Source organism: Platichthys flesus, chromosome 20, assembly GCF_949316205.1.
Source record: "Platichthys flesus chromosome 20, fPlaFle2.1, whole genome shotgun sequence".
NCBI lineage: Eukaryota > Metazoa > Chordata > Actinopteri > Pleuronectiformes > Pleuronectidae > Platichthys > Platichthys flesus.
Genome location: NC_084964.1, coordinates 21,032,426 through 21,047,302, shown reverse-complemented (window position 1 = coordinate 21,047,302; position 14,877 = coordinate 21,032,426). Strand labels below are relative to the sequence as shown.

The following is a 14,877-nucleotide window of genomic DNA, read 5'->3' as shown; positions in this document are numbered from 1 at the left end:
AATGTTATTATCATGTAAGTGTCATATTTATATAATGTTACATGTTCTTATGCTTATCTTTTATAAAAACTGAATTTTTATAAAACCCTAACCCTAACCCTTATGAATTTGAATTTGAATGGATGAATACTTTTTGACGTTGGCCTCCTCCAGCAGTCGTCTGAAGTCATCTCTCGCTGTCTGCAGTTTATTTTGATTCTCTCTGTTCTCGTCCTTCACTCTGTCACAAACTCATCAAACACCTGCACAGGTAAACATCACTGCGACATCATCATCTCTCGACACCACCTGCTGGCTGCTCAGAGACAGATCCACCACATTTATCACAATACATTAAGTGAAGTTAGATAAAGTTAAGTTGGATAAAGGGAAGTTTTCTTTAAAGATTTAAAAAACATGGGAGACTACAGACATATTGACAGATTTAACCAATGTTTAATCTTTAATCTTCAGAACACATACTTTATAGGAAATTATTGTGTATGAAATAATTCTCATCAGATTTGAATAAAAATCTAAAAAAGCAAAAACAAGCTGATAATAATAAAGTGTTTAATAAGGAATTGTTCAGGATAAAAAGTTCAGTTTGTTCCGACAGGAATTGTGCTTCAACACTTTGGTTACATCATCATAGAAACATTGTTACATCGTCTGCATAGAAACATCATCGATAAAAAATGTAAGTGCTTGTTGAAGTATGTGCAAAACAATTTAATACTGTTGAAAACTACAGTGACACAGTGAGCGTAAACTCTGTACCGCTAAAATATGAGCTGCTACACAGATAGGGGGCGCTGCAGGTCCAGGTGTGACCTAAGGAGGACGCTGCAGTTCAACATATCCAGGATATCGTTCAGTTATCCAGCTGAACTTATCACAGTCAGACTAATTGGTCAAATGACGCTGGTTATCAACTCGTTACGTTAACTCAGGTTTTTGTCATTAAGATCTGAGTGTGTGCAAATGAAAGGGGCGGAGTTTACTGCATATGACCATTCACAGACATGGACAGTTTGACTGACAGCAGAGCTGAGGATCAAACTGTTGTATAATAAAAAATCAGAGGAGAACAAACATCACAAATAAAATAAACAGTGACAGCTGCTAAAACATCTGGGATTGTGTCAATGGGAAAGTTACAGTGCCCCCTGGTGACATTTGGTAAAAATATATCACGTGACCACAATATAATAACATGTGTGAACGAGATAAACAACTCAGAGCTCTGATTGGCTGAGGCAGCAGAGCTGCTTTACTTTAACAAAAAGCCTCAACAAGTTAAGATATGGCTTCTTATGGCTGGAGTGCAAACGGTGATCCATCGTCAGCTAGTGTGATTGATGACCCTGATATCCACAACAGCAACAATAACAGCAACACTGAACAGTGTCTTCAGAACATGGCTGGGACAGGAAGTGAAGGAACACGATGACAACACAAGAACCAGCAGCATCTTCGTTCCTTCATATCACAAAATAAATTATTCTGGTTTGTTGTTTTTTTGGCAAAGACAGAAGCTGACTACCCATCGTCATGATGACAGTTACATATATGATTATAAAAATAAAAACAAATCTTAACATCAGAGACTTTTCTTCAGTTTGTTTCAGTTACTGAAGGTCAGAGGTCATCGCCTCCTCTTCCTCGTCCTCTAAAGACAGATGTTAATGTGTTTGGCGAGCTCTCGGTCAAGGTCGTGGATCAGATTGTCGAAGTCCTTCAGGCTGAGTCGACAGTTGAACGGAGCATCAAAGTCCAGGAAGTCATCAACGTACAGACCTGCTCCAGAAGAAGACCACACGGCCTTCTTCTTTTCCACTTCCTCATCGATGCTGTCTGAAACAACAACAAGGAGGCGTGTTCAGACTATGATAGCATGAAATCAACACCTGGCTTTGGACGTCATTTTACCTCTGTCACTGTCACTTCCTGCTACTTCGTCGTAGTCCGCCTCCTGAGCCGACAGGAGGTCTTGACCACACACACTCCAGTCTCCAGCGTAGCGGTTGACCGGTGGTGGACTCTCCAGTCGGGACTGACCAACTCTGCCCCGCCGTGACACAACCACCTCCCCCTCAGGATTCTGAGGCAGAGCTAATCGCAGCACAGGATGCCGCTGCTGCGGGTTGGGGGGAGGATGGGGAAGGGTGGGTGAGGGAGGAGGGGAGTCGCGGGTGTGGTCACGTACTGGCACTGAACAAAAGGAGAAACAGACAGGGCATAGTAGTTTCCAGAATATTTGAGAATGAGAATTAATACGCTGCAGCGCCCCCTGTCTCACCTGGCCACTGCTGCAGCAGGTAATGCAATGCCTCGATGTGTCGTTTAAAATCCACCGCACTCGCCATCTCTTCACAGAACCCTTTCCCCCTTGCTGCCCTCCCTCCTCCTCCTCCTCCTCCCCTCCAGGCCTCTTGGGTCGGGGTGAGGAGCACTGGGCCGAAGCAAACAGCAATGTTTTGATGGGTCATCCTGTTTGACGAGCTGAAGGAAGCCACCAGACTAAGATGGTCGAGCAGCAGTGACAGAGTTGCCTGGAGGCAGACATGAGGAGAAACAGAGGAGAAGTAACGACCTGAACAACGACAGAGCTGATTGATCAGAATTTATACTACTGTTTAGGGGCCCTCCAGGTGTGGGCCCCTGAGTTAGAGCAGGATGTATTGTTGAACTTTAGGATTACTGTAGGGATATTTACTTTAGCAGTAGGATAACTAATAACTGTAGTAACTGTTACCCTCTCTGGGGGAAGTAGACAGGACAGCAACTCCACCGTGCTCTGGGCCACCTGGGGGTCAGAGGCCGTGGGTGAGGGTCGTAGGGTCATCGTGTCCCTGACGACCTGGTACAGAGTCCTGGTGATGAGCGGGGATGGCAACTCACGCAGGTAATCCTTCAGAATACCTGAAGAAACAATACTCATGAGCACCATTCACCAGTAACTAGTGACTGCGATCTGTTACCACCAGAGTCACTTCTGAATTCTGACCTGTAATGACATTGATGTCAGGGTAGAGGTCCTCGCTGAGACAGACGGCTGAACTGTTCCTCTCGAACCAATCCCTGAGCTCCTTCTTTACGGCGGCAGATCCACACAGTCGGTACAGACCCACCACCTGTCGGACATACATGGGATCATGTGACTGACCATCGCACACTGCATCGTAACAAGATGACGAGTCTGCAGTGATCACACATCTCAACCCAAACAACCACTCACAGCCCTGATAACAGAAAAAAAGGCAGACCTTCAGTCCTCGCCGTTCGATCTCTGCCACTGTTTTCTGGATTAGCAGAGGAACCGGAGCTGAACTACCTTCTTTCTCCACCAGATGGTGCAGTTCCACCCCAAATACATTAACAGGTGCTGTGTCAGTGTTGACCTGTGGAGGGAAGAAGAGGAAGAAGAGGGTGAACTGATCAAGAGCACTGGGACATTTCCTGTTGGTCTTTTTTCTGATAACTTCATCAACTATAATGCCGCAAGCAGAAATGAGTCAATGGACCCTTCTGGTTCTTATAACTTATAATTTGTACATGACCTGGTGCCCCAGTACATCTCAGAGCCTGAAGGTGACTCTCAGTCTTTTACCTTCCTCTGACTAAGTCCTGTTTAATTATTTATTTACTTACTCTAGTCCAATTCATAGCCTGAATAATTGTCCCAGTCACCTGTGCCTTTCACTGATGAAGTTAAGGAAGATGTTGAACTGATGAAGATGATGAAGATCTGATTGCTGAACTAATGTTAGGAATGCAAGATGAAGATTCACTTTGGTGAGAGCGCAGTGTTTACCTGTGTGTCCCACTTCTCGTGCAGAGACAGTTTGACGAAGAGGAGTCCTCGAGGCTCCAGTTTCACACACAGCTGTTGACTCCGACTCCCTGAACGACACAAACATGTTTCACTATATTTGTAATTTGTATACAGTTAAACATTAGATGGGAAATATGTTTGAGGGTTGGGAACCTTTAAACAGTGCCGGGATGGAGACTCCGCCCAGACCACACACTCTGTTCCTGGTTGGACCACAGGAAGCCTGATTAACATCAGATCCTGGTTTAGACACAACCCCTGTCTGGGGATTGGCTGAAATACAGGAAAATAACATATTATGGAGGTTCTGTCTGTGAGATCAAAATAACCTAACCCTGACATTTTCTGGAACTTCTCTGGAGCCTCCCAGTAAAATATTAATTTCAATAACCTCACCTGGTGTCAGCACCACAATGCGTAGTTGTCGAGCTCGCTCCAGCTCAAGATGGAAGGTGTGGTTTAACGAGAGGGCGGAGCTTCGCAGGTTTAGGAGGGCGGTTCTCGCTCTCGTCACCCCATCAACCTGAATAGCGAGGAAAACGTCCTTACTGCCCTCCGACCTAAGAGCACATGCAACCATTTCAACTGTTTATCTGTCACCTCCCCAGAAGATCAACCACTTTCAAGCAGATTCGTTTAACAAAAGTTGGAACAGAACTTGGAACTGAGCTGCAGTACCACTAACGTCCATCAGATGCCACTGTAATGTAACTATGTACAGGTGTAGTGTACCTGGTCTTCATCTCCTCCAGACCCAGCAGGTGGACTGTCAGTAAACCCGTCACCCTCTGGCTGCATCGAGCTGGATCAGAGCCCGGGTACAACCGGAACGAACTCACATCGCACAACATTTCCTGAGAAGCTGCAGGTTTAGGACCTTGGTGCCGTGGCAGCAGTTCGGGAGAATCTCCATCGCTAAGATGACCTGAAAGAAAAGGTGACATTTAACATCCTGGTACTTTGACCTACGGGTGTGTGCAGCTGGAAAAACATGAGAAGGTTCATTATTGTCATCGTACGTGACGCTTTACATGAACCTTTACCTCCTCTACTCACGGAGCATCCTCTCAACGATTGTCGCAGGGGACGAGTGGGTGGAGCGGAGCTGTCCAGGTGATATCTGCTGATCACATTCTGATTGGACAACGTCGAAAATGATGTCTCTTTCTTCATGCCAGACTCCTCCCCGCCCCCTCTACTGCCATCGGCCTGGCGTTGAGCTCGAGATGACGAGCGGAGGCTGAGTTTGCGTCGTAGTTCGGGAAGTTTCTTCATCTTTTGAGAAAGTTTCCTCACTGTACCAGGAGACTTCAGCCTGTCAATCACACTACCTGGCGCGCCTCCTTTCTTCTGGGAGGAGAGGCTATAGTCAGAGGGGGGGCGGTCTGAGGGGGAAAGAGATGGAAGTTACATGTAACTTACATCTGTATGAAACATGTCCAGGTCCAACCTGGAATCAGATGTGTTCTCACCGGTGAGTTCTGCTGTGATGTCATCTGTGCAGTAGCTGACACTAGGGTTAGCGCCCTCCAGCGGATGTTCATCGCTACGAGCCTCCATCGACTTGACCCCTCCTTCCTCTCCTCTAGTATCTTCTGACCCAAGCCTATTTATTGCATCCCCTTCTCCCTCCCTCTCCTCTCTTCTCCTTCCTAACCCCGCCTCCCTCAGGGGGGCGTCCTCCTCCTCTGGGATCGGGTTGTACCAGATGTTGCTGCCGCTGTCCTCCGGAGGGCCACAAACATCCTCTGAAGCCTGGGACTTTCCCGAAGACAGTACCCAGGCTCGGCTGCTGCGATCCAGGCTCTGCAGGTAAGCACGTTGTCCGGAGCGTTTGGTGCTGATGGAGGTGGTGGGGACATCAGTGGTGCCCCCCGTTGACTGGGAGGCTTCCTGAGACACTGTTGTAGAGCTGACAGGAATGTCCAAGGCAAGACAGATTAACTTCCTGTCGCTGGACTGCTCAATCTGGAAGTATAAGGCATGGGTGTGAAACTTGAGAAACGAGGATACAAATATTCACGAAAACAGAAGAAGATAGAACAGAGGGAGCACAGGGGGTTGTCATTTATCAGGAGAAAGACTACCTGAAGCCAGAGAAGAAGAAGTTGTGAACAGAGGGTTCAAAGAAGACAGAATGTTCATGATCATGAGTAGAGGGAGTTTCATCTTGTGAAGCCATTACAGCTACACATGACTTTTTGTACCTTATCCTGCATTTGGCTGCAGGTCCACCCAGGTGTATCTTGGGATATCCCTGGTGGGCAGTGCCAGGGAAATGACCTGGGGGTGGGGCTTGAGGACAGAGCGACAGACCCCTGGATTACCCAGTGCTGTTTCTTAGCAACTGTGATGTGGTTACGTGAAGGAGGGTCAGGGTCTGATGGTGCCGCTGTTCTCACTGTTGTTGTCATTGATGGTGATGATGACGTCTGATCAGGGTAAGACGACATGACCTCATCTGGATCAACTGGAGGAAACACACACATACACAGATATTATTAGCATTGTGACCATTTGATTCGAAATCAGTGAATTACTTTGTGTTTGTCTATTAAATCTGTACCCATCAATAATCAACCTAAATTCAATCTATAATCAATAATTATAGATAATATAATATAACGATAATTTCAAGAAGCCCTTAGTCCCATTAAAGCTGCTAGAGGACAAATGCAAGATTATTTTAGACCCAATTCAACCATCTCAAAAATCCTGGAAACTTCCCCAGTAACATTTGAACCTTGCAGATCTTTAAGGATCTACATAAAGAACCAATAAATTCTCCTCCAACCTTTTTATTCAGCTGGGAAGTGATCTCGGAGTCATGTGATGACTCTCCAGTCACGTGAGGCTTCATGTCTAGTCACATGATCAGAATCAGTCCAGTTTTCCTCTTGTTTTATCTCCATGTTTCATCTCCACCTCATTGCAATGATTTACCAGACAGGAAGTGACACGATCAAGAGGTCAGTGTCCATTTCCTGTCATGTCAACGAGGACCTGATAAAGGACTGTGTCTTTGTGTATCTGTTTGTGTGTGTCTGTTTGTGTGTGTTTGTGTGTGTGTGTGTGTGTGTGTGTCTGTGTGTTTATGTGTCTGCACAGATGTCAATGACTTCTCTGTATTCCAGACTAAGCACAGTGCTGCTATTCACTATTCATTCGTCACAACACAAACACACTCAGACACGCACAAGGCGCCTTTAAGAGCCGATAACACAAACTAACATCTGTTTCACATCACATGACTCTGAAACAGATGTTTAACACTTTCAGTCACGACTCTGATTGGTAAGATGTAAATAAAACTGAAGCATCAGTTACCAGGGGGATTACCCAGGTAACTTAAACCAGAGGTTAACTTGAATTTCTTAAGTTTATACTCTGTCACAGCAACAACAACCGTCAGTCAAAGTACCTGAGATCACACAAACAGGAAGAAACTACACACACATGTCTAATAACAGGAAGTGGTCCACTCTGTAAACAGGAAGTGGCACATTAAACTTGTGTGTTGATGAGTTGAGCGTTTTCACTAAACTTTACTTAGTTACTCACACGGAGAGAAAGAGAGAGCGAGAGACAGAGAGAAACAGAGAGAGAGAGAGACAGACAGAGAGAGAGGGAGGGGGAGAGAGAGAGAGAGAGAGAGGGAGGGTAAATCAACATGTAACAGCAGGGGATCTGTGGAGTTGGTCTGGTTCGAGTCTCTGAGGAGGACCAGGGTCTTCATAGACCCACAATATACTTTGAGCTCCTCTGATGAGATTCTGAAAGATCTAGATTCTCCTCAGAGGATAAACCTCTGTCAGCTGCTGGAGCCGAACAGAACCAGCCTGACCCATAGGATCAAAATGAATGTGTGTACTGATATCGAAATACAGTAGAAATAGAAGTGTTGTACCTGTTGTATTGTAAATATATGAAAAACATTCTTCTTCCTTCTTTAGAGTTTATTTGTGTGTTTTTTTTCCTGCAACTGAGCTTGAGGCCACCGGGGATCACCTGAAAGACATGTGACTTTATATTCAGATGTATTCTGGTTAATGAACCAGCATCATGTGATCACTAAGCCTGATTGTGATGTAAGGTCAAGTTCAGCTAGATAACTGAAATATACCCTTGATATGTTAAACCCGCTTCGCAGACCTGGTTTGTAACGGGACTCTTCCTGTTGGTCCTCTGACAGTCGAACCCTGAAGATGACCATCATCGCAGCTTGTTCAGTGAAGTGCATGCTGGGATACATGTCTAAATTTGTCTTAAAAAAGACAGAGTCTGATGATTTAGTAAAGAGCAAATCCAGAAAGAACCAAGACTGAGACAGAAGTGAACCATAGACACAATGCAACATCAGGAAGCAGCTGTGGATGTCCTCAGGATGAAGACAGAAATCGTCCACAGGATGGAGACAGAGAACATCATCAGACTATAGACAGAGAACGTCCTCAAGATGAAGACAGAGTACGTCCTCGGGATGAACACAGAGAATGTCCTCAGGACAATGACAATGGACATCCTCTTGTCTCTGCAGCAGCGTTTACAAACACTTGGGTTAGGGTTACAAACTGTTCCCTCACCGCTCAGTTTGGACTTTGTCTTCCTGTGGCTTCTGTCTTTCCCTCTGAGTCTGGAGAATGTTCTCTTCAGCAGGGGCTCGGCCATGGTGTCCCCCGTCCTCCCCTGTCCTCCCCCGTCCTCCCCTGTCTTCACAGAGACTGATCCGGCCGGAGAGCAGACGATCACAGCTCCTCGTCCCTCATGCCTCAGTCCATGACTCTGAACAGGATATAAATTCTTCACATTCTTTCCCAAACTCCCCCTCCTCCTCCTGTCCCTCCTCCCACGCTCCTCCCTCCACTGGGAGACAAGGAAAACTGAGGAAGCCTGGGTAATGTAGTTTGTTCCATTAAAATCAGAAATAAACTCATCATATCCTTCATGTTTCCCTGACCATGTTATATTTTTATCATTTTATTATTATTTGAGTCCTGTAATATTTACTTTACTTTACAGGTCCAGGTGTTCCTGATTGCTGTAACCATGGCAACTCTCATCATTTACACCTCTGCTGTTGTCTGCTGATAGAAAGAGTTTCAAAATAAAAGTGGACATCCAGTGTGCTCACAGACCTTAGCTCTCACTCGCACTTCTCCTGCAGCATCTGTCACATGTTTCCTGTCATGCTCTCGCCCTTCTGCTGCATTTTAACATGTAAATATAAAAACTATGAGAAGCAGTTCACCCTCAGGAGCTTCCACAGTCGGTGTGTGAGTCTGGGCACAAGGTCGGGTACTCCACTGGGTTCAGGGGCCGACCCGGCCCTGAGGACCCGGACCCTCCCAGCTGGGTTCACTGGTTTTAAACTCAGTGGTTGGTCTTGGTGGATGGATCAGAGCTGTGCATTCTCCCAGTGCTTCCCTACATGCTGCATTACTACACAATACTATAGATATATAAACATTTAAATACTGCAGATATAGTTATATATATATATATATATATAGACATTTAAATACTGCAGATATAGTTATATATTTATATATATATTTATGTATATATAGATACATATACATAGTTTGTTTCTCAGTTCTGTATTTTTCCACAAGATGGAGACAAACTACAAGAAACAGATTCAATGAGTCCAAATTAAAAACTACTGATCAGATAATTAAATGTTACTGAGATGGTTCATGTGTTTTTGTTCCATTTTTAACCATATTTCATTTTCTTACATAGTATTAATTTTATTTGATCTTGTTTTATTTTATTTTATTTGTGGGTGAGTTAGTTAGTTCTGCTGTGACATCATCTGTAAACAGACTCAAGTGTCACTAACTAACACAATCAACCTTCACGTTCAACACTAGAAACAACTAAATATTATTTTACTTTCTCTGTTTCTTTCACGATATAGGTCAAAATCTTTCACAATAAAAGCCCGTCAGCTCACTCTGTTGGATGCTGGTGAGGAGCATGGAGGGGAGGTTCCGGATGATCGGAGGATGAGTCAGCAAATTAAAAACGGGGGACGGGGCAGGTTTGGACATCTGGAGCCGCCAGTCAAACCTGAATTCATTAACCTCCTCTGTTAATTAATTAAAGAAATGTCAGGTTCCATTAGAGCCCTTGAAGAGCGGGAATTATCTTAATTGAGCCTGATCGGCCACTTCACTGAAGTCTGGCACATCACAGAGAACAAACAGGGACGACAGGCCCTTGCCTGCAACCTGTCAGACCAAACTGAGGGAATCTCCATTTAAACAATCATCATTGGACTTATCAAGTTTCTTCCAACTAGCCGTAATTCAACCTCCTTTTAAAAGCCTCTTACAAGTTTAATCAAGATGATATCTAACCTCCTCTTTGTTTCCAGAATCCTGGAGAACCTGGTGACACCTCAAATGAGACTGACGGGAGGAGGGGGAGGAAGGGGGAGGTTGTATTTCATCATTTAAGCAGAACCAGTGGAGGAGTGACATTTCTGTTCTCTAGAAACCTTCTGCCAACATCTCATGTAGTGGAGTAAGTACAGAGGGGCATACTGATGGTGGTCAGAGCCAAATATGAGCTTCTTACTATTGTTTTTATAAATATACTCGCTCCTAAAGCAGGACCTGACAGAGTTCAGTTATTAAATGAGATCAGTGCGGGCCTGAAGAGTTCATACTCCTGGGAGGAGTATGCACAGAGAACGATCAGCTGGACAGAAATCTCATTGAACCTCATGCTGCTTCAAAACGTGCCTTGAAGCAGCTGATGGACACGCAGAGGTTAAAGGTTGTTTGGAGAGAGAAGCATGACAAACAGACAGTACACTTGGGTCCAAGCAGGGAGGACATAGAACAGGAAGATGTAAACAGGTTAGGAATCATTGTTGAAACCTTTAGAAAAATCCCAGCTATTAAAGTAAACTGGGCAAGAAGTGAGGCCTTAGCAGTTGAGACGTTCTGCCGGTCTCCCTCAGCTGCCTAACCCTAACCCCAACCCTAACCCTAAACTGGAAGAGGGAGGCCTAAAGAACCTGGGGGCTGCTGTTCTGCTGGGCAGCGGAACAGCAGCTTTCAGACAACAACACACTGACAGGGATGACGAGGTCTGGAAACCAGCTACAAGGGGAGTCGCAGGTCTTGGTTTAGATGCATCTTTGTTTTTAATAAACTGTGATTTTATCCGTATGCATGAACTGCCTCAGGTTTCCCACGGACTGTTCAGAGCATGGACTCTTTTGAACTTGAACAGACTGGAGCCTGCAGTTTCATGATCCACGGAGCCCGGATGGACGTTCAGGACAACAGCAGACCTGGTCTCTTGAGTCTCTTTTTAGAACCTTGAAACTTTGTTTTTAAACTGCAATGATATGATACGTCTGTGGCTGAGGGGTAGAGTGGTCGCCCTCCAACCTGAAGGTCGGCAGTTTGATCCCCAGTCTGACCATCTGCATGCCGAAGTGTCCTTGGGCAAGGTGCTGAACCCTGAACGCCCCCCCCAATAGAACATCAAAGTGCTGCCAATAGATGCACTGTATGAATGTGTGTGTGAAGGGGTGAATGTAAAACTGTACTGTAAAAAGCTTTGAGTCATCAAGACTACAAAAGCTCTATAAATACAAAACCATTTACCATATATTGTGCAGGATAGAAAAAGATGATGCAAAAAAGTTGCAGATGTTGAACTTTGTAAACTGTCCAGTTACAGAAGCAGGACAAACCAGGGAGAGAAGATCCAGGTGAAGAGCAGAGGCCATGTTTGTTTCTTTAGTAAAGAGACAGATTTTAGATTCACACTCTAGAGAAAAATGATGAAGAGTTTCTGTCTTTGTGGTGATTCACCAAAGCTGATTGTTGTGTTTTTAAACTCTTTGTTCCTGTAACTCCTTTTAACAACATGTCGTTATAATATTGTCTTTATTTATTAAAAAATAAATGTTGTTTTAAAAATAAAATAATAATTTCTGAGTCTGCTTCCTCTTGGTGTCGCTCTTTCTTCACTCCACCGTCTCTCTGCTGGGATGGAGGGAATTCCCTTAGCAACACGAACACACACATGCACACACTCTCACACACACACACACACACACACACACACATGCACACACACACACACACGCACACACACACACATACACATGAACACATACACACACACACACACATACACACACACACACACACAGCTGAGAGTTGTCTCTTTGTTTCTTTGCGTTATTTTCATCTGAAAACGAGTTCAACAATACAAACATTAGAATCAAACCCTAATGACCGGCTATGTGCGACACCTAGTGGCAGCTACTGAATGTCATAATTGCGTTCACAGTTTAGTATGTTTTAAAACATATGAACATATAAGTACACATTTTCAAATGTGTCATTATTGTGTGAAATAATTGAATTTGTTCTCATGTGTAATTTGTTCCAGAACTGATTTCATTGATTTCAGAGAAGAACTGGTCGTAAACTGATGAAAGATGAATCAGTTCAGATTTTTAATTATTATTTAAAATCTGACTGTTTTCACTTTGGCTGATTCAGACGGTTTTGAACTTGACAAGATTTTTAAAGGTCAAAGGGCAGATAAAACACCCTAATCAAACTTAATTTAAATTACAAACAATGTGACCTAACAGGATGAAGGTATGGTGTTGCTGACAAACACACACACAGCTGACACTCACTCAGTCACATTTAACTACAGTACCATTTTGACTCTATGTGTGTGTGTGTGTGAGTGTGTGTGTGTGTGTGTGTGTGTGTGTGTGTGTGTGTTTGACAGCTGGCCCATCTGACTTTGTCGTGACATCTGGGAAACCTGGTGTTCTGCCGTTGAGCTATTTAAATGCAAATGTGTGTGTGTCTCTGTGTGTGTGGGACTGAGCAAGCAGCCGACACACACAATGACAAAGGAAAAACTTAACACACAATAAATAAGAAAAAGGCCTACACACGCACACTAACACACACACAAACATACAGACACACACACACACAGAGTGATACATTAACTCTATTTGTGTCTTTACTGTTTCTAATGATTCTCTGATTTCATTTATACACAAGAATTCGTTTTTATATAATTTTGTATCTTTAATCTCAAAAAATGATCACTTCTGTTTTGAAATGCTTTTATCATGAAATGTAAGAATTAGGAAAAATATAAAAAGATTTTCTCCAAAACATTTTTATTATACGATTCATATTAGTTATATTGTAAATTATATATCATAGATTAGTAAATAAATGTATCATTATTGTTTATCATTAAGTTAACAATATTTTATTCTGTGAACTGAGAAACAGAGTTATGAAGAAATAAAAAACATGCGAAATAAAATCTGACTAAACGTGAAAGATTAAAAGTTACATCATGAAAAATCACACGTAAAATAATTTCAATTTGAATATGCATCCAACAATTTATATTTACACAGGGGATTTATCATAAATACATGTTCACATGAAGGTCACGGTTTATCACTTGTTATCCTCATTATCATCATTAATATTATTATATTTATTGTTATAGTTATAATCGGGTTTTGATTCATCTCAGTCTGATCGGTTCCTTAATTGTTTAATAATGTAAAAAATTTTACAAAAAGATTTGTGAACTTACCAAATTTTGGTATTTTTCTCCTCTTAGTCCTCTTGCTCCTCTTCCTCCTATTCCTCTCCTTCTCCTCCTCCTTATATCTTTTTATCTTTTATTTTCTCATTTGTCTTTCTCTTTATTTTCTTAGGTCTTGACGAATATGCAAATCTTTATTTCTCTCTACTTCTTTTCTTTCTCCTCATATTTTTTTCAGAATTTTCCTGCTTTTTCTTAAACTCGTCATCATAATGTTTTATTTCTCTTTCAATCAGCTGGATTTCTTTTCTCTTTCTCTCTTCTTCCGTCTCATATCTAATCTCCATATCAAGGTTTTGTTTTCCTGTCAAAACTCGTGTTGAACCCGAGCTGAGCCAGACCTGAACCAGAGCTGAGACAGACCTGAACCAGTGCTGAGCCAGACCTGAACCAGAGCTGAGCCAGACCTGAACCAGAGCTGAGCCAGACCTGAACCAGTGCTGAGCCAGACCTGAACCAGAGCTGAGCCAGACCTGAGCCAGTCCTGAACCAGAGTTGAACCTGAGCTGAGCCAGACTTGAACCAGTGCTGAGCCAGACCTGAACCAGTGCTGAGCCAGACCTGAACCAGAGCTGAGCCAGACCTGAGCCAGTCCTGAACCAGAGTTGAACCCGAGCTGAGCCAGACCTGAAACAGAGCTGAGCCAGACCTGAGCCAGTCCTGCACCAAAGTTGAACCAGAGTTTGGCTAGACCTGAACCAGAGCTGAGCCAGACCTGAACCAGAGCTGAGCCAGACCTGAACCAGAGTTAAACCAGTTCTGAGCCAGACCTGAACCAGAGCTGAGCCAGACCTGAACCAGAGCTGAGCCAGACCTGAACCAGTGTTAAACCAGTTCTGAGCCAGACCTGAACCAGAGCTGAGCCAGACCTGAGCCACTCCTGAACCAGATTTGAACCAGATCTGAGCCAGTCCTGAACCAGAGTGGAACCTGAGCTGAGCCAGACCTGCAAGACTGCTCCCTTAGAGATTTCCCACTAACACTTCAGATGCACCTTATTAAACCAGGAACCAGGACCAGCTCAGATTCTCTACTGGAGAGAGAGGACACAACTGCACCGGGCGATCAAGGGCTGTCTCTCTCTGGTTGGTTGGTTCGAGCTCCCTCCTCCTCCTTATCCTCTCTCTCTCTCTCTCTCTCTCTCTCTCTCTCTCTCTCTCTCTCTCTCTCACTCTCTCTCTCTCCCTCTCTCTCTCTCTCTCTCTCACCCCTCCTCCCCTAATTTGGCCGGACCCCGCCCCCGCTGTGATGTCGTCAGTGGCTTGGAGGAAGACCCGTGGGGTTTTTGGGTTTTGGCGTCCAGTCCTGTGGGGCCACAGTGCTGAGAGTTTCTCCTCCGCTCCTCATCCCTCCATCATTGGTTTTCCTCCTCATCTCTTTGGGGAAAAGAAAAAAGACACTTAGCTTTAGCTCGATTCTCTGTCCGGACCCGT

At 44.1% G+C, this 14,877-nt stretch overlaps 1 protein-coding gene across 1 annotated transcript; it reads right to left on the bottom strand.

Moving 5' to 3' along the window:
* Window positions 1-535: 535 nt before the first annotated feature.
* On the bottom strand, window positions 536-8,583 carry LOC133931458 (rho GTPase-activating protein SYDE1). The gene is made up of 14 exons (XM_062378345.1): window positions 8,401-8,583; window positions 6,025-6,287; window positions 5,290-5,785; window positions 4,861-5,202; window positions 4,550-4,742; window positions 4,214-4,377; window positions 3,971-4,090; window positions 3,797-3,885; window positions 3,249-3,383; window positions 2,990-3,116; window positions 2,738-2,904; window positions 2,282-2,534; window positions 1,912-2,193; window positions 536-1,836 (listed from the first exon to the last, which is right to left on the bottom strand). The coding sequence occupies exons 1-14, from the start codon at window positions 8,483-8,485 to the stop codon at window positions 1,652-1,654; spliced, it is 2,901 nt and encodes a 966-aa protein (XP_062234329.1). The 5' UTR covers window positions 8,486-8,583; the 3' UTR covers window positions 536-1,651.
* Window positions 8,584-14,877: the final 6,294 nt, after the last annotated feature.

What these genes read in the sequence shown, in the direction of transcription:
- LOC133931458 (XM_062378345.1), bottom strand. Translation starts at nt 8,485, where the DNA reads ATGGCCGAGCCCCTGCTGAAGAGAACATTCTCCAGACTCAGAGGGAAA. An exon ending in ATGCTCCGTGAGTAGAGGAG is followed by an intron (nt 4,743 to 4,860) that starts GTAAAGGTTCAT and finishes CTTTTCTTTCAG; the next exon opens with GTCATCTTAGCGATGGAGAT. An exon ending in GTCTACTTCCCCCAGAGAGG is followed by an intron (nt 2,535 to 2,737) that starts GTAACAGTTACT and finishes GTCTGCCTCCAG; the next exon opens with GCAACTCTGTCACTGCTGCT.